This window comes from Populus alba, chromosome 4 (assembly GCF_005239225.2).
Source record: "Populus alba chromosome 4, ASM523922v2, whole genome shotgun sequence".
Classification (NCBI taxonomy): domain Eukaryota; kingdom Viridiplantae; phylum Streptophyta; class Magnoliopsida; order Malpighiales; family Salicaceae; genus Populus; species Populus alba.
Window position 1 is genome coordinate 8,475,757 of NC_133287.1, and position 23,024 is coordinate 8,498,780.

Sequence of the window (23,024 nt, forward strand, 5' to 3'; positions counted from 1 at the left end):
CTTGAGTGTCCATGGGTTAATTAGTATGAGGATGTTCCTGCTCAACTGCTGTTGTTGTTTCTCTATTTTACTGGTCTTATTTGAATATGATGTGATTTGGACTCCACGTGCATGACATATCAATGTCTCAGGTATTTTCTAAGAAGTCTTAATTTTTAAAGTATTAAATGGTTATTTTTTTTTATTTAATAAGAAGACAAAGTTAATAGCTTTACTCTGAATTTTCTTGAATTTTAAATTACGTCTATTGATTGTAGAAGTGATCCATAAACCAATCCCATTCCACTTAATTAGACAACATTTCTTGAATTCGACTTGGTTTGAACTCCAAATGCATGACATAACAAGGTTGAGGTTGATATCATAAAAAAAGACAAGTTAATATGAATCTTCCAACAAGTCTTAGTTCTTGAAGTCTTAAATGGTAAATTTTTCTTTACATGATAAGAATATAAAGTTGATAGCTTTGCTCTGAATTTTCTTGAATCCTAAAATACGCCTATGGACAGTAGAAATGAATAAAGCAGACTGACTACATAAATTAGCATTTCTTGATTTTGACTTGATTTAGTACATGCATGGCATAACAAGGTTGAGGTCGATTTTTATTTCTGTTGATCTATGAAGCACAACATCTAATTTGAACTTCTTTTATTATTTAAAATTATTTGAAATAAAAATATAATATTTTGATGGTTGGAATCATCACAACGAAAACTTTTACTCTCCACACTAGAATCTGATTTTCTCTAAAATTGAAAAATAATAAAAATAAAATTTGATATCAAAATTAATTTTTTTAGAATTAAAACGACTAATCATCTAATAACTAAAAAAATAAGAGAGAAATATACTTTTCAAATAAATTTAAAAACCATCATTTATTTTATCCATATTTTTCACTTCAGTTCTTTATTTCAACTCCTCGTGTTCTTCGTGTGCTCATTTTCTCTCGTCGTAAACAAGGGCGCGACTAAGCCAATTGCTGAGTACAAGAACCGAGACTTCGTGGAAGATTCATGCTAAAGTTGTCGGTCTCTATAATATATGATGACGTCAACCTTGCCATGCATGTTTTGTTTTGAAACAGAGCCCCAACCACGTCACCAAGAAAATAAAGAAATAATAATGGATTTTTGCTCTAGTCGAGCAACCAGTGGTGGCGGAGGAGTTGGGTTCGCCTCCCCAGAACAACAACAACTATGATATTTTGGAAGTGGCTTCTTGAGTGTCCATGGGCTAATTCAAGAAATATTTTATTGGTCATATCAATGTCGGGGTATTTTCCAAGAAGTTTTAGTTTTTGAAGTATTAAATGGTTAATTTTTCTTTACATGATAAGAATATAAAGTTAATAGTTAATAGCTTTACTCTGAATTTTCTTGAATCCTAAATTACGTTTGTTGATTGTAGAAATGATCCATCAGCCAATCCCACTCCACTTAATTAGACAACATTTCTTGAATTTGACTTGGTTTAGATTCCAAATGCATGACATGACAAGGTCGAGGTTGATATCATAAAAAAAAACAAGCTTCTAACAAATCTTGTTTGGTAGTGTGATTGTGATTGCTTTTCGAATAATTTTTTGTGCTAAAATACATGTCAATGATTTTTTTATTTTTTAAAAATTATTTTTGACAATCAGCACATTAAAATAATTTAAAAATACTAAAAAATATATTAATTTAAAATTAATAAAAAAATAAATTTTTTTTAAAAAATTTTAAAACAAAAGAAAAAAAAAAGAGTTAGTCCTTGAAGTCTTAAATGGTTAATTTTTCTTTTCCTTCAAGCACGTGTATTTTACTTGACGAGAGGAAAAATTTGATAGTTTTACTCTGAATTTTTCTTGAATCCTAAAATACGCCTATTGACAATAGAAATGACTGTCCATACAACCCCAAAGCCTTGTTTTTTATACTGTTCCACACCCACTACCTCCCACATACGCTCAATTAGACAACATTTCTTGATTTTGACTTGATTTGGACTCTACATGCATGACATAACAAGGTTGAGGTCGATTTTCTCGTTGATCTATGAAGCATAACAAACATCTAATCTCAACTTTCTCTTATTATTTAAAATTATTTAAAATAAAAATATAATATTTTGATGGTTGGAATTCATCGCAATGATAACTTTCACTCTCTAAAGAATCTAATTTTTTCTAAAATTAAAAAAATAATAAAAATAAAATTTGATATTAAAATTAATTTTTCTAGAATTAAAGGAACTGATCATCTAATAACTAAAACATATGAGAAAGTTAAATATACTTTTTAAATAAATTTAAAAACCATCATCTATTTTATCCGTGTTTTTCACTTTAGTTTTTTATTTTTTTAATTCAATTCTCACTTTTAAAAAAAAATACAATTGGTGCTAATTTGGGCTAAAGAAAGCACAATTATACAAATAAAAAATAAGGATTAAAATCAAAATTAATCATTGTTTTATAAGAGAATAAATAATAATTTTAGTTATAATAAAAACCCATGTTTTAACATTATACTTAATCTACACATGAGTGTACTGGTTAGGATTGTAATTATATTTGAGCTTGTGAAATAATATAAAAAGAGGTGGAAAGGTTGATTTCATCATGCTTAGACTTATATTTAGGCTTGTAGTCTATCAATTAGTTTATTATATTTATAAAAGATTATAAATATAATTTTTTTGTTAATTAATTTAATCTAAATTGATTTTTTTTTTTAGATTCAGAATTTAGCTCGATTGATTTTAGATTGAGTTTTAAAATTATAATTATTATAATTAAATATAAATTGAAAATAATTAAAAGTTTTTAGGATTTACATAAAATAAATAAAAATTATTAATTTGGTAATAACACGATTAATCCTTTTCTTTTTGGGATAAATTAACTATTAGACTTGAAATCAAACTAAAGCTCAATGAAATATAACTTATCTAAATATTATTGAAATTTTCTTATTAAAGATACTTTCAAACATGAGGGTCGATCCAAACCCGTTCCTAACAAATTAGAGAATTACGTTCAAGTGTGCATTGACACGAACACGAGACAACCCAACCCGGTCTGATTGCCATGTCTACTGCCAGCTTCAAAGCTCTCATTTTTCAGTAAAGAGGAAAGACGCAAAGTAGATGACTCTGAAACTTAGTCTACAGTCTACACAGGAGATAAATGGCTAAAAGACTCTCTTCCCGCCTTTCCTCCCTTCATTTTTCCTTTAGGAGTCCTAAACCCCATTTTCTACCTCAAACTTCTCTAAGGTAACTCACTTTCTTCTTTCTAAAAACACACACCCACATATGAAAAGGTGTTTTATGCTCATAATTTTTGAAGAATTTGATATTAATGTTAAAGTCTAAAAACCCCATTTTGCCTTTCTCTTGCAGAATGGAAGCTCTTTCTAACTCTGTTACTTCAAGTTATTATTCAATAAATCACAGCTATAATCATGGGTTTTCTCCAAGTTTCCAAGGTTAGCTTCTGAAAGTTTTTAAACCATCATTTTCCCTCTCTTTTATTTGTTTTTTGTTTTCAGTTTCAGTGTCTGTCAATTGAATCTCAAAAGTTAATTGTATGTGAAAGATCATTAACGAGTTGTGTTGTTGATGTTAATGAAAGTATTGGTTATGCAGTCTATGTATTTGTAGAAAGTCCTCACAGAACCCATTTATTTTATCGTCTTTATGTCCCGTGCTGGAAGAATAAGGTTACTGCACTTCTTGACTTAATCCTTTGTGGGTTTTCTTTGAATTTAGGATTTGTTTGTCTTTGTTTAAAACACGTTGTTCTTTCCCTGGATTTGATTGTTAAGAAGCTGGAAAAAGAGATGGTCATAATAATGGAATAGGTTTCTTTCTTTTTTGTTTTGAAGGACATGGCTTGGTTATATTATTTTTCTATGAAATAGTATCACAATGCTCAAGAGGAAAGAAGTGTTTTAAGTAGATAGTATTTTGTTAAACAGTGAACCTGCAATATTAGCATTGAGGCAATTACTGTTATTCACAATTGCAATTAGTCTCTGCTGTTGGTCATTGAATATGTTACATGACATTATATTGGATATTTTGCAGTTATAAGATCATATGCTCGCAATAGGGATAGGCATTATGATCTTTTTGGCAGTCAAAAGCCTGGGGACAAGGGATTCCGGGAAGCATGGAAAAAAGAGATGGATGAAGATTCTTGTCTATGGACAGGAAGTGAAGATGAAAGTGATGATGAGAACAGTTCTGATAAAGGTAGAAATCGACTTGAAAAAGATATTCGAAAGGTAAGGCAGCAGGCGAAGGAGCACTCAGACCTTATTGATGCTGATGACAGTGATGAGTTAAGAAGTGTATGGTCTGGGAGTGATGAGGAGAAGACTTTGTGGACCGGTGATGAATGTGATGATGAGGATGATATTCCTACAGAAGCACACCCCAATGAGGCCAGCGATAGGTATTTAGATAACTTGTTTGAGTTTGAGGAAAAACCAAAGTATCGGACGATCTCGGAACTGTTGAATGCTGAAAATGAACCAGAGTTGTCCCCTGGGAAGCAAGCTAGGAAACTTGCAGTTGAGAATGCCTTGAAGAAATTAAAGAAAGGGCCAGATGGGCGCTACACCAATGTGTGGGAAGTCATGAGTGATATAGACATCCTAATTGGAGCATTTGAAAATATTGTTTCTGGACCAGAGTATGAGGAGCTTCGTCAGGGAGGACCTAAGAAATTGAATATGCAGTTTTTCAAGGATATACAAGCACGTATGAGAGATCCAAATTTCAAGTTCTCACCTGAGTTAAAGTTGAAACCAAAGAGCACACTTGTTCCAAGAAAGAAATGGCAGAAGGCACAGTCAAGACGAAGAAAAGCACAGAGGCGTTAAGTTGCAGTTTCCTTTATTCAACTGTGAGTGAGATAACTTACCTGTACATGTTTGAATCTGGAAACTCTTTTTCTTATGTCTAGATCTCTCTATACTTGCCTTGTCCTGAAAGTTAGTGCAAAATTATACAAATGTTTTAAACCATTCATGGTTCTATGATTTCTTATTTTCCTTGAGCTTCATTACTGTTCTCCTATCCTTTGTTTTTAGATGCTTTCTTGTGTTTGTAGCTTGACGTACCATTTCCCAGTTTATTAAAAAAAATTCTAAAAAGTCACGAGAAACTCTCTCCTTTATTTTGGCTTCTCATTTATTTAATGTATATTCTTGAGTATGAAAAAGAATCATTGATAAATCACAGCTCGTTTCGATGATTCATTCTAGCTTAATTTGTTTGAGAATCAGTTCTTTGCCTGGTATTGATTACCATAGAAAAAGGCATTGCCAACCAAATTTGTTTCGGAATTAAACCAAGATAACCTTTGTAGTCTGGAAAATAAGTTCTTATGGATGCCCTTTTCATTAAGCCGCAAAGAAGGAATGGAAATGCAGCCGAGATTACAATATCAACAGCCAGTGGTATCTCATTTCATTATGCGGTGGCCCTCTGAAAATTGGTGGAGGTTTGCATGTTGCAAATCAGCCGCTAGATATTTTTTAGATCTAGGGTGAGCAAAACAGTCTTTATCTTCTGAGAGGTTGGATGAATAATGTAATGGCTTCTCAGGCTCAAAATGATGCCATTAAAATGATGCTTTTCATCTGGGGAACATGGGTACAACCGTAGCATTCTAATAAATTTTTCACAAACTAAAAAAATTTTCAATCAAAAACTTGTATCAAGTTGCATTCAATATAAACTAAGCAGAGCTGTTCACAGGTTTGTACCTTTTCAGGTGTACTGATTTTTGAAAGGTGAAGTGATGCACTAATGTTGGATACCTAAGAAGTATATTCTAAAACTCCAGGTGTGTAACCATTACAGATGATATTTTATTTATTTAAGATTTATTTTTTTTTATGTTTTTAGATTGTTATTTATATCAAAATATAATTTTTTAAAAACAAAACATATATTATTTTGATGTTTTTCTAAACAAAAAATAATTACTAGTATACTCCCAAATACCTCCATTAATCCTTTGGCCCTATATCTTTGCAAATTTCTTCCATATATAACCAACAATACAAAGAAAAAGGAAAAACATTGAAACTCCGACCAACAAGGACCAAGGAGAAGCAGTGTACAGCCAGTAACAAAGGAAAGTAAACCTGCAAACTATTTCTTTAAAGGGAACAAGGTTTAGTAGAAAAGATGAAAGCAATCTCATACCATATATTAATAAAAGCATTACATATTTAAAATAGATTCTTATCATAACAAGAACCCTACCTCTTCTATGCCCCCACCTTTTCAAAAGAACCCAGGATGTTTCTGTAGGTCAGCTAGACAAGTAAGTACTTGTCTGGTTAGTTGCAAGGATATGGCATTGCATGGAAAAGGTGGTAGTCGGTATTGGGAGGATATGTTGAAGATGCATGATCTATCATGTAAGGCTGGTACCTGAAATTGTCATTCGTCATCATATTGTTGCCCGTATGCTGTTCTTGCATGTAAATATTATGCATCTCTGTGGCTGGATGATTGTGGTGGTACCTTTGCTGCTTGTTGCTCATAATCATGGATGGTCGATACGTCTGTTCATAAGTTTGTATCCCATTAAATTCATGGCCTCCTAATCCAGCAAAACCAGTACCACTGTCTTGATAATCTGCGTGACCCATCATGTATGCAAAATCATCCCCCGATCTGCCACTACCAGCAAAATTATCGCCATCCATGTAAAAGTTTCCCATTCTTGTGGCTGCCATCAGATCCTGACCTCTCCCCACATTCATGGCCTTCAATTCTACATTCTGGTTTAAAAAATCTCCACAGCTCCTCGTATTACCAGTCTCATTGTCAAAGGATGCTGGATACAGGGATTGGTTTTTAAGGTCACTGAAGTCATTGGCTAGAAATTGCAGTTGGTTTGCGTTGAGTTGTTCTTGATTCCGTTTGTTCTTTGTACGTAGAGACCATAGCTCTGCACGTTTACCAGACTTGACCAATTTCTTGATTAAAGTAGCAGAATCTACCGGGCCTGAAACTATGACTAGCTGGTGCTCTGTCTTTATGTTCACTGAGTAAACACCTGAACACAAGACCAAATACTTTAGTCTGTTAGAAACTCTAGAGCCCAGAAGAAGAGATAATCTTAGCATAGATCTCTTCTCAAAGCCTGAATAAGATAATGGTTACCGGGTTTTACTTCAAAGAATCACATGCTAAAACACACTGTGAAAAAGATCACAAAACATTGAAAGAATCATAGGACATAAGCATTACCTTTTTGCCAAGAGATTTGTTGGTAAAGTTATTTGCTGTAATCATAAAACTTACTGCAATAAAAGTAGAAAAGAAACTAGAACTAAGTACACATGTTGATGACAAGTGAAAAGGCAAAACTAAAAATACTCTCACCATCAATTTTGTTAAGAAGTTTTCTCACTTTCTGCTTGCACCCTTCACAGTTGATGTGCACTTTGAGATAATGTGTCTGTCACCGTAAAGAAAGAAGAAAGGAAGAAAATTTAGTGGCAAGTAAAGGCAGAAGTAAACTCATGAAGGAGAACTACAAAGTGTGTCAAAAGTAGAGGGAAAGCTGTTAGTGTAGACAGACCTCAACCTTTAGGAGCTGATCGTGGCCATTTCTTAACATTTTCAACTTTCAAAGAGTCCTTGACAAAGAAGAGAGAAGAAATGTATCAGCAGATTCTCCCTATCGTTCTTCAGTTTCTAAGGAGTTTACCTTTCTCCTCTATACGACGCCACTTGTAAAGGGTTTTATGCAGAGAAAGAACAAAATCCTTGTGTGTAGACCTGTAGAGCAAGTCCCCCAACAAAATAAAAGAGGGGAAAATCTGTGTGAAGCAGACTAGGCTCATAAAATTGACATTTTTTGCTGGCAGAATCTGCATGCCACTGGTTTCTAGGCTCATAAAGTTGTGCACCTGCCCCCCCCCCTCTCTCTCGAGGAAGTACACCACCTGCTGCTGGCATTGTTGCATATGGTCACGACATCCATACCAATCAGTTAGAGCATCTCTAATGCTAAAAAATATTATTTAAAAAAAATAAATTAATAAAATAATATTTTAAATAGTATAAATATAGTTTTTTACTATGTGTATTTCAATAGAAAAAGACCATTTGAAAAGCTAATTTATTAGAGTGGAATAAATAAGTGTTTTATTTTTTTAATGATTTTGATCTTTTTTTTTTTTTTTCACATGACTAAATTTAATTGCTTTTGTTTTACTTTGTTAGTTTTAGCTCTTTTAAGATATATGTAAAAATAGCATTTGTGGAAAAAGAAAATGACTTTTAGCATTTCTTTTGACTTTTTTTCTTTGGAGTATAAAAAACAAGTAAAGAAAAGCCAAAATATTATTTTTCTATTTTTGCTATTCATTTAGCAACTTCATTGGAGATGCTCTTAGGAGAAGAAAATAACCAAATATGTTTTTCATAACTAAATTTACTTGCATGTTTTTTTAACTCTTAGATGGATTTAACTTCTGAAAAATAATATATATTCAGAAATTAAAAATAAAAAAAAATATTTTTTTCCTCATAAAAGAAAAACTATTTCAATTTCAATTTTTTTATTTTTATTTTAAACTACACATATGATACTTCTCTATTAATTGATTTGGTCAAGAACACCTTAATTTAGTCAATAGCACATCACAATCAAGGAATGCTTGGGAATGTGATGACAATTACTATTCAAACTATTTTTTTATTATTAAAAAAACACTTTAAAATAATTATATATATATTATTTATTTATTTTTTAAAATTATTTTTAATATTAGTACATTAAAATTATTTTAAAAAAATAATTATAAATAATTTTTTAAAAAAAATTTAGAGAAGTACACGATTGTTCTGTGCACTTGTGATTTCAAATCATGAAGGGAGACGCACAGGCTTCACGAAGACGGTGTCAAATGTGGACACTTCTGTGCATTTGATGGAGAAATGTAGATGCAGAAATCACCAGTCTGTCCAATTTGCAGAATCCTTACACAGGGACCATATCAATGTCCACTGTTCGATTGTCCTGAAATGGATTAATATGTCCGAAGAAGGGAAAATTGGCCTTAATCAGGAACTAGAATCAGATTCCTTGTTCGCTTGTCGCAGTCTACTGTACCCAATCTTAGACAAAGGTTTCTTTCTAAAGGGAAGTATTTAATGGTAGAGACGGTCATCAACATTATACGAAGGAGGAAGTGTTGTAAAACAATGAAAATCGATCATAATCCTATAAGAACCCTTGGCAAGACGACACGTATTAATTCATCTACAAAGGCTCATCCTCTTCTTGAATCTTTATGTTGATCTTGGATCCACACGTACACAACAGACCCTTGGCAATACGACAGGCCATGGTGATTTATTGAAATGTTTGCGATACAAAATCAACTAGACGATGGACTGGATTTGATGGAACGTGATCTCCTGGAAAGTTCGGCATTCTTCAAGATTTGATTGAAATGCCTCTGGAGAGAACAGGGGACTACGTAATCTTTGGGCAAAATTATGGAAGTAACTCTACAACTCTTCGATTGATTTTAGAACCAAGAAATACAATGTTCTCAGACCATTACAAATATGATGATCTAGACTGTTTTGTAAAAGAAATTAAGTGCAATCTGCACCTAGCTCGGTTGAACTCCATATACAAACCTCCAAGTCAAGCTGCCCAGAAGGACCGAGGAAAGGGAATGGAATCAGAAGAAAATCTACAGGAGGTAAGCCTTCCACCCTCCCAGGAAAACACTCGGTTAATGATTTCAATCTGAGAGAGCTTACCCCTCTACTTGCCACGACATCATATAAGAACCTGTCCTGCGATGAGCTTGGTCCAATACAGGTTACGATGACTGTATTCCCTAAGCTCTCAATGCCCTTGCCGAGTAGGAAAAGAACACCATCTTCCTCTGCTTGGAGAACAAGGAATTGTTCGTTCACCCCTAATGAGACAGATAAAGGAATGTTGTACCTAAAACGCCTTCCACAGTCCCAATGTTTACTGCTGAAGTGTAGTGACAACTGTTCAGATGAGCCAGTAAAGTTACAGTCTAGAAGAGGGCACGCATGGGGTGAAAAGATGCATGTTTCTTCAGGGATAACATCATCTACGCAATTCAGTGTTCCATTGCAGTCATATTCTTTGTTTTGGCATAATGTTGAAGCTGATTCAGTACCCACCTCCATGTTCCCGCACAATACATCGTTACTTGTCAGAAGGCTTGGCACATTTGTCTGCAGAAACATATCCACAAAGTTAGATGACCATGAAAGGTGTATTTGTCTGCACCTTCACATTTGCTAAACACTCAAAACATTGCATTCTAGGTTCAAACCTTAAAACAAATCCCAGTTCATTTTAATCATTGTTTTCCAATGTTCTCCCTACTCTTTCTGGTGAATACTGGAGGTTCCCATACAACAAATCAAAACCTATAGACAAAATCTATTCACTTGGATCTGCTGACAGAGTTCAATTATTTTTTTTTTAAAAATGTCTCCATCCAAATGTAGATTCCACTCTGGAGGATCCATATTAAATCAGCATTCTGAATAGAGTGCCAGAGAGTAGTTTTGTCAACAACTAAGGAAAAACTTTGTTCTCATCATTTGGTTTGATGAAATTCCAATTGAACATCCCAAAGTTGGTTGTTTAACACCTCTTAATACCACCCTCAATTCACCCCAAAACTGTTGTCTATCACAAGAGTTACTCTAGGAAAACTAATCAATCTCAAGGGTCAAGGCTATATGTTTCTGTTGCAGTTATTGGTTCTCTTTTTGGAAAAAGAATTAAGTATTATTTTAGATTTTTACGAGTTTGCAGGCATTCTAACATATTCATAGTAAATCACAGAAAAAATACTTAAATCGCCCATTTATCTTCCCTAGCAGCTTATCACCAGATTCACAAGAATAAGCTGTAAATACTGAGTTGAGTTCAACCGTGGCAAACACACATACAACTTGATTCTAGCTTGATCACATGCTTAATTTTTAAACATTGTTCTCGCATCAAATTTGGTATCATAAACTTCATAGTACCCAGGGGACTGAGCACTAGAAACAAATGCTGTAACCCATCGAAAGCAAAATCAACCAATTGGCAACAAGATATATCATCATATGTTGCAGCCATGTTTAGGGGAGGGCCACGTTTAGGGTTCAACCTACAAGCATTCCCTATTTTGGGGAATGCTATCATGCTAATACAAGGTAGCAACATATATCCTGCTCGCAACCACCAAGAGACAGGCTGGTGAGAAGAATAGACACAGGACAGAAGCAACAAAGCAACATTAAGAATGCATGGAGGAAAGAGATTGAGTACCCCTTCTACATAAGTATTCCCGTCCGTTATTTCTTTGCCAGCCTACAAAAGAGATCATAAGCAAGCATCCTGCATTAAACTGTCCACACGTTTTTTCACAAGTTCTTTACAGGTATGTTCGAGTCATAAAAGTGCAAGACTAACATTCTCAACCAGCAGGATCAGCATTACATGCCATTCAGATCATCCACACCATTGACTTTTGAACTAACCCAACATTTTGATGACAGAATTACCACTTATAATAAAACTGTGTCATTCAAATACGATGAATACTAGCATTATCAAAGCGTGCCATAAAATAATTACCTGGTTAGCTTGCTGCTCAAAAACAGAATCATGATTAACCCCACTGCTTATTTTGCCTTCTGATGAACCATCTAGTTGGCCTCGAGACTCTGAAAACTCCAAGCCAGTGCACCTATCCTTGCAAATTACCTGCACAGGAGCAACAAGCTAGACAAATTCCTATCAATTTCATAGGACCACAAGTTACAAATATCAATTACCTCTCCAAAGCCATAACCACCAAGCTCTCTTTGCCGTTTTTCTCTTTCAGAAATCTCTTCCTCACCCCATGATGACAAACAAGGAACAACAGAAGAATTTGACGAATGGGATCCCTCAACAGAGATGCTCTCATAGTAAAAGAGCTGAAAAGAGTAAACTTCAGGGGTAAGTTGTGATGTATATGAAATTTAAAACACTAGTGGAAGCTTAAAATAATATAAATTCACCTGGAGAAACAAAAGACAGCCACCAACCGCGCGTTGCTTTCCTTGGTGAAAGCGAGATACTTCCCGTACTAGACGATCAAGCAAGAATTTTCCCCAATTATATTGATGGACAGCATCCATATTTGTCAGGAAATGGAGAAATGAAGGGCTAACATCCAGTCTTGCTGTTGGGGATAAAAGAGTTCCCAATGCATAGAGGACAAACGATCTCTTGAAATCCTCTCCAGCTTCTGGAGCTGTCAACCTCTCTTCTAGAAGACGCACTGAAATTCCATGATTTGTAGCATTATAGCTGCGACGTAAGTCGACAATTAAGTCATCAGGCCCTGAGTTGATCACATCTTTCCCACTAGCTGCTAATCCCAACACAATCTCCACATCTCTTGGGGATAAAGGAATGCAAACGCCACAAATCTCCAAGCTGCATCCTGCAGTGTTGAACCTCTCCAATAGCCAAAGGCACAAGCTGCGGCGCAGGGTCCGACATCTAAGGCCAAGAAGACTGCCAAATCCCATGCTTTTCACTGCAGCATTTTGTTCTGGTGAGAGCCGTTGAAGCACATTAAACAAACGGCCTGGAGAGCATCTCGTAACTAGTTTGGTCTGTATTCATTAGCTGTAAGATTTATGTGGCATAAAATATGCATAAATATTGCAAGCCAAGTATAGGTCTGAACCTGTTTCCTTGGCTTGGGGATACGAGCAGGAGCAGTGCTCAAGTAACTATCCCACAATTCACGAGATTGCTTTGTATATTTTGCTTTCTCCTCCACCCTCATTGACTTCCAGACATCTGATGCTGCCTTTGTGGCCTGCAATTGAAAAAGCCACCATGTCTAGTTTTGCCTTTGAAATTACATTATTAGCAATTGTCTACCAATTTTGCTTGGGAAACAAGGAGGCTCACAGCTTTCAGACCACATGATTCAGGATGGGAAGCGCTGTACTCCTTGATAAACTCCCGACTGTAACATTGAATTAAACATGAGCAAGCAGCTGGACAAGGAATTCAACAATTAATCATAAACCCAAGACAATTATGCAGACACCCAGGAAATCCTTGTAAATGAGTGATTGTACCTAAAATGAACCCATGAGCATGCTGGACGAGGAGTAGGACACTTGTTCTTCTTCCTTTTCCTCTTCTCTGCTGACTCTACATCATCTTCAACCTTTCTCTTTTCCGTTGATAAATTTCCTTCACTAGGGACCTGAACATAAGCATGTCACAGAATCACCAAACTACACATACTAAGAAGAGCATATGATAACAGCAAATTTCATAAACTTAAAAAAAAAATTTCACATTCACCAGAAAACCAATACATGCTATGTCCGCTTTCAACCCAAGCGTGAAAAGTCAATGCTTTCTTAGATTTCGATAGAGACAAAGATGTTTAAGCTGAAAACTGGAGTTTAGGGTGCCTATAATATAAGGTCTGAACCCATATTTGGTTTGAATCTCACGATTCTATTAGACGCGTGTTGTAACAAAACACACAATCAATGCAAATCATGCAGTTTAACATGATGACTCGAATCTTCTTAACAAAAACATTATTGCCCAAGAAGCATTTCCTTTTAGTTAGCATCACTAAAATCTTCCTCTCTAATCCCATGCTTTGCTTTGATGTACCCTGATGCTTTTGCCAAACAGGGTACAACAGCACACTACTCCACAACATACTAAACCCTTCTGGTTTTCAATTTCACACTTTCACAACCTCAACGCCATCAAAACCATGACTATCAAACCCTTCAAAAACATACATAGAGGACATGCTTTATTGGGTAGTACCTTCATGATCTCAAAAAAATCATAATAATAAATAAATAAACCCATTTAGATTTCACACAGAAAAACACAATTACTCTTCTGGGCACTACCCAATGCTACTAAAAATTTTACCTTTTTTCCCTCCTGTTTTTTCTTCATGCTTTCGCTATCAGTTATACATAACATTTACATACACTGATAGTAGTAATGAGTATATAAATGAAATTAGGGGTTTGAGAAGCAAAACCATTTCACTGATAGTGACAAAGGAGCTTGAACTGGAGATTAAGAAGAGGAGAGCCCAGAATTAGTGATTAGATTTAGGGTTAGGGTTTTTTTTTTTTGAAGAGAAACTGATTGGAATTAGAATTAAAATTTAAATTGAAAAATAAAGGGTTCAAATTAAAAAAAAGAGGGGGGGGGGATTTTTAGATATGGAGTTTTGATAATCTTCTTGTCCAGTTCAGTTTTGGAGTTTCAGTGGCTGTGTTGTGTGGAAGGTGCCAATCATGCTGTGTGGTGTTGTACTTTCTCACTAATTCTTTTTGTCTCTCTCTTTTTTGTTCAAAGAGCAAATTAGTACTCCAGAATAAAATAAAGTTCAATTGAGTCCTTAAAGAAAATATTTTTCTCAATATAGCCCTTACATTATTAACAGTATCCATATCAACCTCCACATTTCTCCCCAGGGCTACTACCAATATCTCACTTCTAACACTGAGAATATTTCTAATCATTCATATCAATTATAAGAAATAATGATCTTTTCCGGTAAACTTAATGTATCGTGCCCTCAATTATTTGTCAACCAAATTCACTTTCCAATTACTAATAATTATAATTGCATTTAGGTTTATACTTTCGAGTCTTTAAAAATATCTTTTAAAAGGGTGGTACTTGTAATTTACAAAAATTTGTTTATTTTTGTGTTTTTAAAAAATATTAAAAATAAATATTTTTTTATTTCAAATTATTTATATCAAGACTCTATTAAATGAGGGATCCATGGGCTTGTAAGATGATGATGTTGAGATTAAGAATTGATTGTTTGTCAATGAAAAAAGAGAATTTGTACAGTTATTTAGGAATGTGTTTGGATAATATTTGTAACGAAGAACATGAATAGCAACATCATAAGATGGTTGTCGTGGCTGATGCATAAATTGACTCAGAATGTTGACTGAAAATACGATGTCATGACAAATGATGGTGAGGTAGATCAAACGTCCAACAAATTATCAAAAAGATCTTGGATCAGGGAAGAGGGCACCATCAATATTATCAAGCTTGAGATTTATTCCGTTGGAAAAGGAGAGGGACGAGAACCAGGATGGCCACTGTTAGCAAGGATGTCAAGGGCATATTTGCGTTGATTCAGGAATATATTAATGGGAGAACGAGTGATTTTGAGTATAAGAAAGTATTTTAACTTGCCAAGATCCTTGATTTTAAAATGATGAGCGAGAATGGTCTTGAAGTTGTTAATGGCAAATGGATCATTACATGCCAGAAGAATGTCATCAACATAAACCAATATGAAAGTGGAAGACTGACCCCGAGAGAGTAATGAGCCTGATTTGGGTGAAGCCCTCAGCAAATAGAACATAGCATAATTTAAAGAACCAATTGTGAGATGCTTGCTTGAGGCCATAGATTGGTTTTTGGAGATGACAAACAAGAGTTGTTGTTGGTGTGGAATAACCTGGTGAATGAGACATATAAACTTCCTCATCAAAGTTGTCGTGTTAAAAGGCATTATTAACGTCTAACTGTAAAAGATGTCATTATCGAGTTGCAACAACTACAAGAATACATCTAATAATAATGAGTTTAGCAACAGGAGTAAAAAAGTGCCATGATAGTCCAAACTTCTACCTGAGTATATCCCTTGGCCACTAAGCGAGCTTTGTGGTGCTCTATGGATCCATCAGCCTAAAATTTGGTTTTGAACACCCATTTATAGCCAATTGGTTCTTTGCCAGGTGGAAGAGGTTGAAGTATCCAAGTATGGTTGGCTTCTAAGGCTTGAATTTCAGCTGCCATGGCATTGCGCCAATGAGGATGACGTACAACTTGAGAATATGAGGTGGGATCAAGGTGTTGAGATAATGCAGAAATGAAAACTAGATGATGATTAGAAAAACGATGATAAGATAAAAAAAAAAAAAAAAGAGGAGAGACAATGAGTCGTACCTAAGAAAGATCTTGGAACTGGAGAAGCCGTGAGTGACTTTGAAAGAGACTAGAGTTGATGTGATCATTGAAGTAAGTTGGACGTGTAACAACTCGTTTTGGTCGTGAAATGAGATCTTGAGATGGTAAGGAAGGAGAGGATGATGATGATGTAAGTGATTAGAAAAACGATGATAAGATAAAAAAAAAAAAAAGAGGAGAGACAATGAGTCGTACCTAAGAAAGATCTTGGAACTGGAGAAGCCGTGAGTGACTTTGAAAGAGACTAGAGTTGATGTGATCATTGAAGTAAGTTGGACGTGTAACAACTCGTTTTGGTCGTGAAATGAGATCTTGAGATGGTAAGGAAGGAGAGGATGATGATGTAAGTGGTAAGGGAGGAAGGATGGAAGAGGAGGTTGATGATATGGGTAAACTGGATGCGGAGGGGATAACAAGAATTGGAAACAGAAGGATTGGAGCAGTTGCAGGGTTTGGAGGTATGAGGTGGTAAGGAAAGATATTCTCTTCAAAAGTAACGTCAAAGGAGATGAAGATCGTGTGATTTTCTAGATCATGTACACGATAAGCTTTATGATTGGTAGGATAATCTAAGAAAACACAGCGTAAAGCACGAGGGGAGAACTTATCTTGATGTTGATGAGGGGTTTGGGCATAGCATAAACAACCAAACACTCGTAAATGTATATGATGGTGATTTTTTTTAAGAAAAGCTTATAAGGGGACTTATGTTTCAGGTTAGGGAAAGTGGTTTGGTTAATTAAATAAATGATCATGAGAATGCATTCACACAGAGTGAGGTAGGAAGATTAGCTTGAATACATAAACATCGGGCCAAATTAAATAAATGGTGATGTTTCTGCTCGGCAACACCATTTTGTTGAGGTTTATCCACATATGTGCGTTTATGAAGAATGTCATGATCTTGAAAAAAGGTTTGAAGTTTATTAGAAAAAAATTCTTAACCATTATCAGTGCACATATGTCGAATAATGCAACTAAATTGAGTTTTAACCATGACAAAAAAATTTGTAAGGCAAGTAAAAGTATAAGATTTCATGTGCATGATATAGACCCATGTCATGTGTGAAAAATCATCCACAATTGTTAAAAAATAATGTGCTCCTGAATGTGTTGTAATAGGATAATCACCCTATATATCACAATAAATTTGATTGAAATAAAATATGCTTTTATTTGTATCCAAAGAAAAAGGTAAATGAGTGTGTTTTGCTCTAGCATATATATCACAAGCCAAATGTTGATTAGAAACGTGTAAAGTTTTTAGAATCCATGAAGTAGAAGGGTGGCCAAGTCGCTGATGCCAAATAATGGAGTTAGTGATGTTTTGAGAGTGGAAAATGGAGGTTGAGAAAGGTTTGTAGTGATAAAGTCTATCTCAAACTTCACTTGTTCCAATCAGCTTCCTCGTTGATAGGTCCTGAAAAACACAAAAGGTAGAAAAAAAATATGGCAACATAATTGAGAGTAGTGGTGAGTTTACTTATGGACAGTAAATTAAATTTAAAGGAAGGTACATATAGAACATTAGAAAAGGAGATATCATATGAAATGTGTAATGTGCTAGTATGAGTTATAGAAACAACATCACCATTTGGAAGTTTAATGGAAGGGATTGAACTTATTAAGAGATGACAAATTTGAAGTTATATGATCTGCAGCACCTAAATCAATAATTCATTCATGATTAGAAAAACAAGTAGAATTGCAAGAGGCAAGATTATTAGCGAAGTTGGCAGAGATGGTGCTCAAAGGTAATAGAAGATCCAAGAGTCGAGAGCATTGATCACTGGTGAGGCCAAGGATAGTAATCTCGGAAAATGCTGAAGAACTGATGGCATTATTCACTACTATTGATGAACAAGCATGTCCATTAGATGCTTCATGATATTGAGGATTGTTTTTGGGGTAACCATGCAGCTTATAACAGTTGGATTTCTAGTGACCATCACGGTCATAGTAGTTGCATTTTGAACGACCATGTCCTCTTCCTTTATTATCAAGACAATGTGCGAGAAAACGAGGATCTACAATGACAACAAATTTTGTTGGAATATTAGAGATATGTAGGAGACATTGTTTTTTTTTTTTCATGATGTAAAATCGAATACATTATGAAACAGGAGGTAAAGGATCCATAGCCAAAATCTGGCTACGAATTGGAGCATAAGAATCATGTAACCTCATCAACAATTGAAAAACTAGCTCAGTGTCTTGCATATGAGTTAATTCTTTTAAGACGCCACAAGTGCATTTTGGTGCAGGAATGAGTATGGCAAGTTCATCCCAGTGACCCTTGAGTGTAGTGAAATATAAAGGGATGGTTATAGAGCCTTGGATAAAGGTATTAATGTCACGTTCCAATTTGAAAATTCTGGGATTGTTGATTTGAGAGAAACGATCTTCAAGATCTAGCCATACATCATAGGAACAATCATGATAAATTAGATTATTCACAATGGATTTATCAATGGAGTTAAGAATCCATGACAAAACCATGTAACTGCAGTGTTCCTACAGTTGAATTTCTATTGTGGAGGATGTTGGTTTGGAGAGAATACCATTAATAAAACTCAGTTTGTTTTTAGCGTTCAATGCCATTTTCATGGCTCGCTTTTAGGTAGGGTAATTATCACCATTAAAAAGAATGAAGACTAGGATGGAACCTGAGTGATTAGCGAAATGAAGGAAATATGGAGAGGATACATTAGGAATTGATGAAGAAATTAAAAGATAAACCCCTGGAGGTGTGATATTAGACATGGCTACAAGAAGAAGATTCGAGGATGATGAAGGACGTGTATAGAGAAGTGAAGCTCTGATACCATGCAAAAATCAGAGATCTCTGTTCTGTGTATTACATTATTCATGCTTTACAACTGGTATATAATACATGGGAAAAGAGACAAGATCCAAGAATAAAGCATAAACAATTGCTAACCGAGAATAAAGCATAAACATATGTTTTTAATAATTGGTCAATGAGTTATATATAGAATGTGAAGATATGGTGTGCAGATATGGCATTAATACTTTCAAAACCCCCTACCTTCTCTTTCTCATCTCTTGCTCCAACTCCACCTTCTTTAACACTTAAAATCAGGGGAAAAAATGGCTTAAGGCAGATTCTTGCAAGTATGAAGAAATAGAAGGTGAACCAGTTATAATTGTAGTGCATCCAAGTGGAGATGATCTTGTGCGTTTTACAAGTAAAGGTGGATGCAAGCAAGTTTCTTGGTTAAGAAATTTTCAAACTTTATGCACACATACAAGTTTGTTTGGGATTGTGATAACAGTTGTGGTTCAAAGTGCTTTTTGCTTAAAAATACATTAAAATAAAAATTATTTTTTAGATCAGCACATCAAAATGATGTGAAAACATAAAAAAATAATTTTTAATAAAAAAAAATAAAAATTTTAAAATAAACGGACTCTATATTATTATATTGCATAATCTTTTAAAAGAAATTATGGTGATGCCTACTTTTTTTACATTCAAAATATTAAATTAAACTTAAGAATCTTATTCAAATTCCCTAATTTACTGGAAAGATAGTTTTTTTCTTGGTTAATAATTTATTGGAAAGATATTTTTTAAGGTCATCCGCTCCTTTTCTTTTAAATAAAAAATTAAAAAAATGTGTTGTCTATTTGCCTAGATTTCAAGGCAGACCTATTTTTACCAAAAAATCTCATTTTAACAAAAAAAAACCCCATAAACACTATTACAACACCTAAAAATCAATTTATTAACCTAAAAAACCCCCAAAACACGAAATCAAATAGGGTTATATTTTTTTTTCTTGACTTTGATCTTTTTTGATAATATTGAGGTTTAAGACAACCACCATTAAGCTCATTTCATTAAATGGAATCCATGTACAACGATATCAACTAATTTTGTAGCTAGAAAATACAAAAAACAATGATATTCTCTTTCTATGCTAATAGGTTTAATGTGTCTATGTTAAAAAAAAATCTAAAAAAATTATATACAACCGATACTTATGTACTCCGATATCAAAAAAAATATTGATGTCTGTTTTAGTATTTTTTTTAATAGGTTTAATGTGTTATGTTAAAAATAAAAAAATAAAAATCTAAATAAAATTCATGCAAAAAGCTATTTAGAAATTTACTTTGCACCATAATTTTAAACACGAGAGCAAACTTGCTTACCACCTACTAGCGACTGGAACCACAACAGTTCTGACTTTCAGACTCCACTATCTGATCAAGATCAAGCAGCCATCAATATACTGCTTACTTCTACTGATCATATATAGGATCCAAATTCCAAAGTGATTATCACAACTAATTATACATACAAGGGAAATCTCAAAAGGCAGGTTGAATGGAACATTCCCAACAAAGAAAGAAACAAGCTAAAGGAGAGAACAAGAGCAAAACCCATGGCGATTCAGCTTTCAAACCCATGGAGATATAAGATTAGAACCACTTTAGCAAGTTTCAGCAGTAGATGCATGAATGGCACTAAGATTCTACAACCATATAGATTCAACCATTACTGCTTATAACGCTGGAGAATATAATAATTTTGGCAAGTTATTTTAATGCTCAACCATTACTGCTTTGGGTGATGGGAGGAGCATGCATCTTTACGCCAGTTGCAGAGATCCAAGGTAACCCTCTTCCCGGAACCAAAAAAACCCACCTGGAACTAGGAGGAACCTCACTGACGGAGGGTTATCAACCCTGCTCCGAAAGCAAGGTGTAAAAGATCAAAAAATGAGACTGTTTCCTTTACTGTTTGCTGAAAGTTCATAGAAGTATCCTCCCTTGGATGAGGGCCCTATGCAACTAACCATGATCACATTCCCCATGATTTGCAAAGCATTGTCTAGGATGAACACGACGCCTTCGTTCTTTTCTTGGAGAACAACAAATTTCTTACTCGCGGTAAAGGAAACGGGGATTTTGCAAAAAATTACAATACAGAGATATTAAGTAAGCAGTTGGAAGGATTTCAGAAACTAAAACTGAATCACCGAAAGGAAACTAGAATAAGTAGTGCAAACACATGACATTATGAGACTATTTAATGTGATATTAGACTGAGTTTTTGAGGTCGAAAATGGTGCCAAGACATGATCTGTACTTTAAATGACCCCACTAACTCTTTATTCCATGTCATTCAAAACCTTGTACATGATCATAACCTGACAACATCTTTCTCTAATAATGTATTGAATGATTACTTTACACCTACATCCGATAAAAGAAGATAAAATGCAACAACAAAAACCATCTCCAGCACCCAATTATGTCCATTCAATCTAAAACTATCCAGTCTTGGGTTAGTGAGGACATTAGCAAGGGTTTAACCATTATGTTCACTGTGCTTTTTTTTTTTAATTGAGAACATTAAGAGCTCTGACTTCGTGCAACTAACTAATCTCACAAGACTAAGCATGCATGACTCTAAATAAGGCAGCTTCTTCATAATGACCCAGTTCCCAACCACTCCTTAGTTTTTCTCAAGACACAGTAATCTTCCTTTGCCAAAACCAGCTACACATCAGAGGAAAATCAAGTTCAATGGCAGGAAACTACGTCAGCATTGAGCAGCTAAATGCAACACGACTTCAGAAAATCAAAATGACAGGTCTTACAAGAGATTGTTGCACAAACACCACAAAGAAAACAATATTACATGGAAGCACCATTTTAAGAGAGGAAACACATGCTGTAAGAAAATAATAATGGACAAAAAGAGAAGGAACTATGTGTTGCTATTAATCCAAGTGGGCACGGCTAAACCACATATCGGAGATTTTACCGATCATGGGAATCTAGTGCTGCTGCTTATTGGTAGGGGTAGCATCCGTCATTATGCTATTATTGCCAAATTGCAAACTGATTTCATCTATTTAGGTTTCAGATTTGATGGCAAACTAGGTCAGGAATTACAAACTTGTCACAAGCAGCAACATTCGACATTAGTTGAGAATTTAGACTATAAACAATTAATACAAAGAATATCTAATTAAACCATGGTAATTTCACAATATTCATTCTTCACCACTTTCAATTTGTATTTCACATGCACAATTTCTTTTCAGTTTTTTTTTTTTTTGACTCTTTCTCAACTAACCTTCATATAATCTACATTTTTACAGGATGTCTTTTAATAATTCCTTAGACAACATCTCCATAAATAAGACTGCTTCCAATGGAATCTATCTCCAACTTCCCTTCAAGAACATTATAGTGTCTGGTAATAATCTAAGTTCAAACTTCCCTTGAAGAATAGCACTAAGCAAAGGTAGGAATCTTCAAATCAAAATAACAAAGTAGGACCACATTACATAAAACATGTCTGACAATTTTTTCGAGTCGGTGTAATTAATTTCTCTCAACAAGACTCAAATTCCTCTAAATTTACCTAAATTCTCAACCTAATAATAAAATTGATAAAATACGAAATGTACCTATTATTTACTTCATTATAAAACACTTAAGTTATAAAATCAAACTCATTTCATCAAATGACAAACAAATTTAATTTTTTAAAATTTCAAATAAACCTTAACATGTATAAATTATATATTCATACAACAAGTTTCTATAGAAAAAAGTTATAAAATAAATAAACACACATGCAAATTACATATACTACATAAAAAAAGTTAAACAATTAACATCAAAAATGGGTTACAACAAATTTTTTTGTGGTAAGTTTGCTTACTTGATGTAGCGAATCTTCAAAACAAATTGAACCAAAACAAGAGTACTAACAAACTGAGTGTAGAAGTGATTGTATTTATGATGATGAAAGCTTGATTTGTGACAAAATAAGGGGTGGTGTTGTTTTCTGCAGGAAAAAAAAACATAAGGAAGAAGAAGAATAAGAAAAAATGAGAGATGGGGAGAGGGGTCTTACATGTTATAAATTAATTATTATTGATGAATTCAGTGAAAAAAA

At 34.3% G+C, this 23,024-nt stretch overlaps 2 protein-coding genes across 7 annotated transcripts; one reads left to right on the forward strand and one right to left on the reverse strand.

Moving 5' to 3' along the window:
* Positions 1-2,977: 2,977 nt before the first annotated feature.
* Positions 2,978-5,896, forward strand: LOC118049252 (uncharacterized). Of its 3 annotated transcripts, none has more exons than XM_035059212.2 (4): positions 2,978-3,264; positions 3,391-3,476; positions 4,078-4,900; positions 5,758-5,896. In XM_035059212.2, the coding sequence occupies exons 1-3, from the start codon at positions 3,176-3,178 to the stop codon at positions 4,875-4,877; spliced, it is 975 nt and encodes a 324-aa protein (XP_034915103.1). In that variant the 5' UTR covers positions 2,978-3,175; the 3' UTR covers positions 4,878-4,900; positions 5,758-5,896. The 3 variants fall into 3 exon arrangements, with proteins under 3 accessions (XP_034915103.1, XP_034915108.1, XP_034915096.1); XM_035059217.2 differs by having other exon boundaries at positions 5,774-5,896; XM_035059205.2 differs by lacking the exon at positions 5,758-5,896 and having other exon boundaries at positions 4,078-5,059.
* A 3,639-nt stretch (positions 5,897-9,535) lies between these two features.
* On the reverse strand, positions 9,536-14,381 carry LOC118048850 (uncharacterized). 4 transcript variants are annotated; one of them, XM_035058700.2, is made up of 9 exons: positions 14,112-14,381; positions 13,168-13,298; positions 12,995-13,052; positions 12,765-12,899; positions 12,088-12,690; positions 11,860-12,003; positions 11,660-11,788; positions 11,351-11,392; positions 9,536-10,254 (listed from the first exon to the last, which is right to left on the reverse strand). In XM_035058700.2, the coding sequence occupies exons 1-9, from the start codon at positions 14,112-14,114 to the stop codon at positions 9,631-9,633; spliced, it is 1,869 nt and encodes a 622-aa protein (XP_034914591.1). In that variant the 5' UTR covers positions 14,115-14,381; the 3' UTR covers positions 9,536-9,630. The 4 variants fall into 4 exon arrangements, with proteins under 4 accessions (XP_034914591.1, XP_034914574.1, XP_034914599.1 ...); XM_035058683.2 differs by having other exon boundaries at positions 13,997-14,381; XM_035058708.2 differs by having other exon boundaries at positions 12,995-13,083; positions 13,997-14,380.
* Between the last annotated feature and the right edge of the window lie 8,643 nt (positions 14,382-23,024).

What these genes read in the sequence shown, in the direction of transcription:
- LOC118048850 (XM_035058683.2), bottom strand. Translation starts at nt 14,050, where the DNA reads ATGTTATGTATAACTGATAGCGAAAGCATGAAGAAAAAACAGGAGGGA. An exon ending in AATCATGTGGTCTGAAAGCT is followed by an intron (nt 12,900 to 12,994) that starts GTGAGCCTCCTT and finishes TTTCAATTGCAG; the next exon opens with GCCACAAAGGCAGCATCAGA. An exon ending in GCTGTCTTTTGTTTCTCCAG is followed by an intron (nt 12,004 to 12,087) that starts GTGAATTTATAT and finishes TACTCTTTTCAG; the next exon opens with CTCTTTTACTATGAGAGCAT.
- LOC118049252 (XM_035059212.2), top strand. Translation starts at nt 3,176, where the DNA reads ATGGCTAAAAGACTCTCTTCCCGCCTTTCCTCCCTTCATTTTTCCTTT. An exon ending in CTACCTCAAACTTCTCTAAG is followed by an intron (nt 3,265 to 3,390) that starts GTAACTCACTTT and finishes TTTCTCTTGCAG; the next exon opens with AATGGAAGCTCTTTCTAACT. An exon ending in GTTTTCTCCAAGTTTCCAAG is followed by an intron (nt 3,477 to 4,077) that starts GTTAGCTTCTGA and finishes GATATTTTGCAG; the next exon opens with TTATAAGATCATATGCTCGC.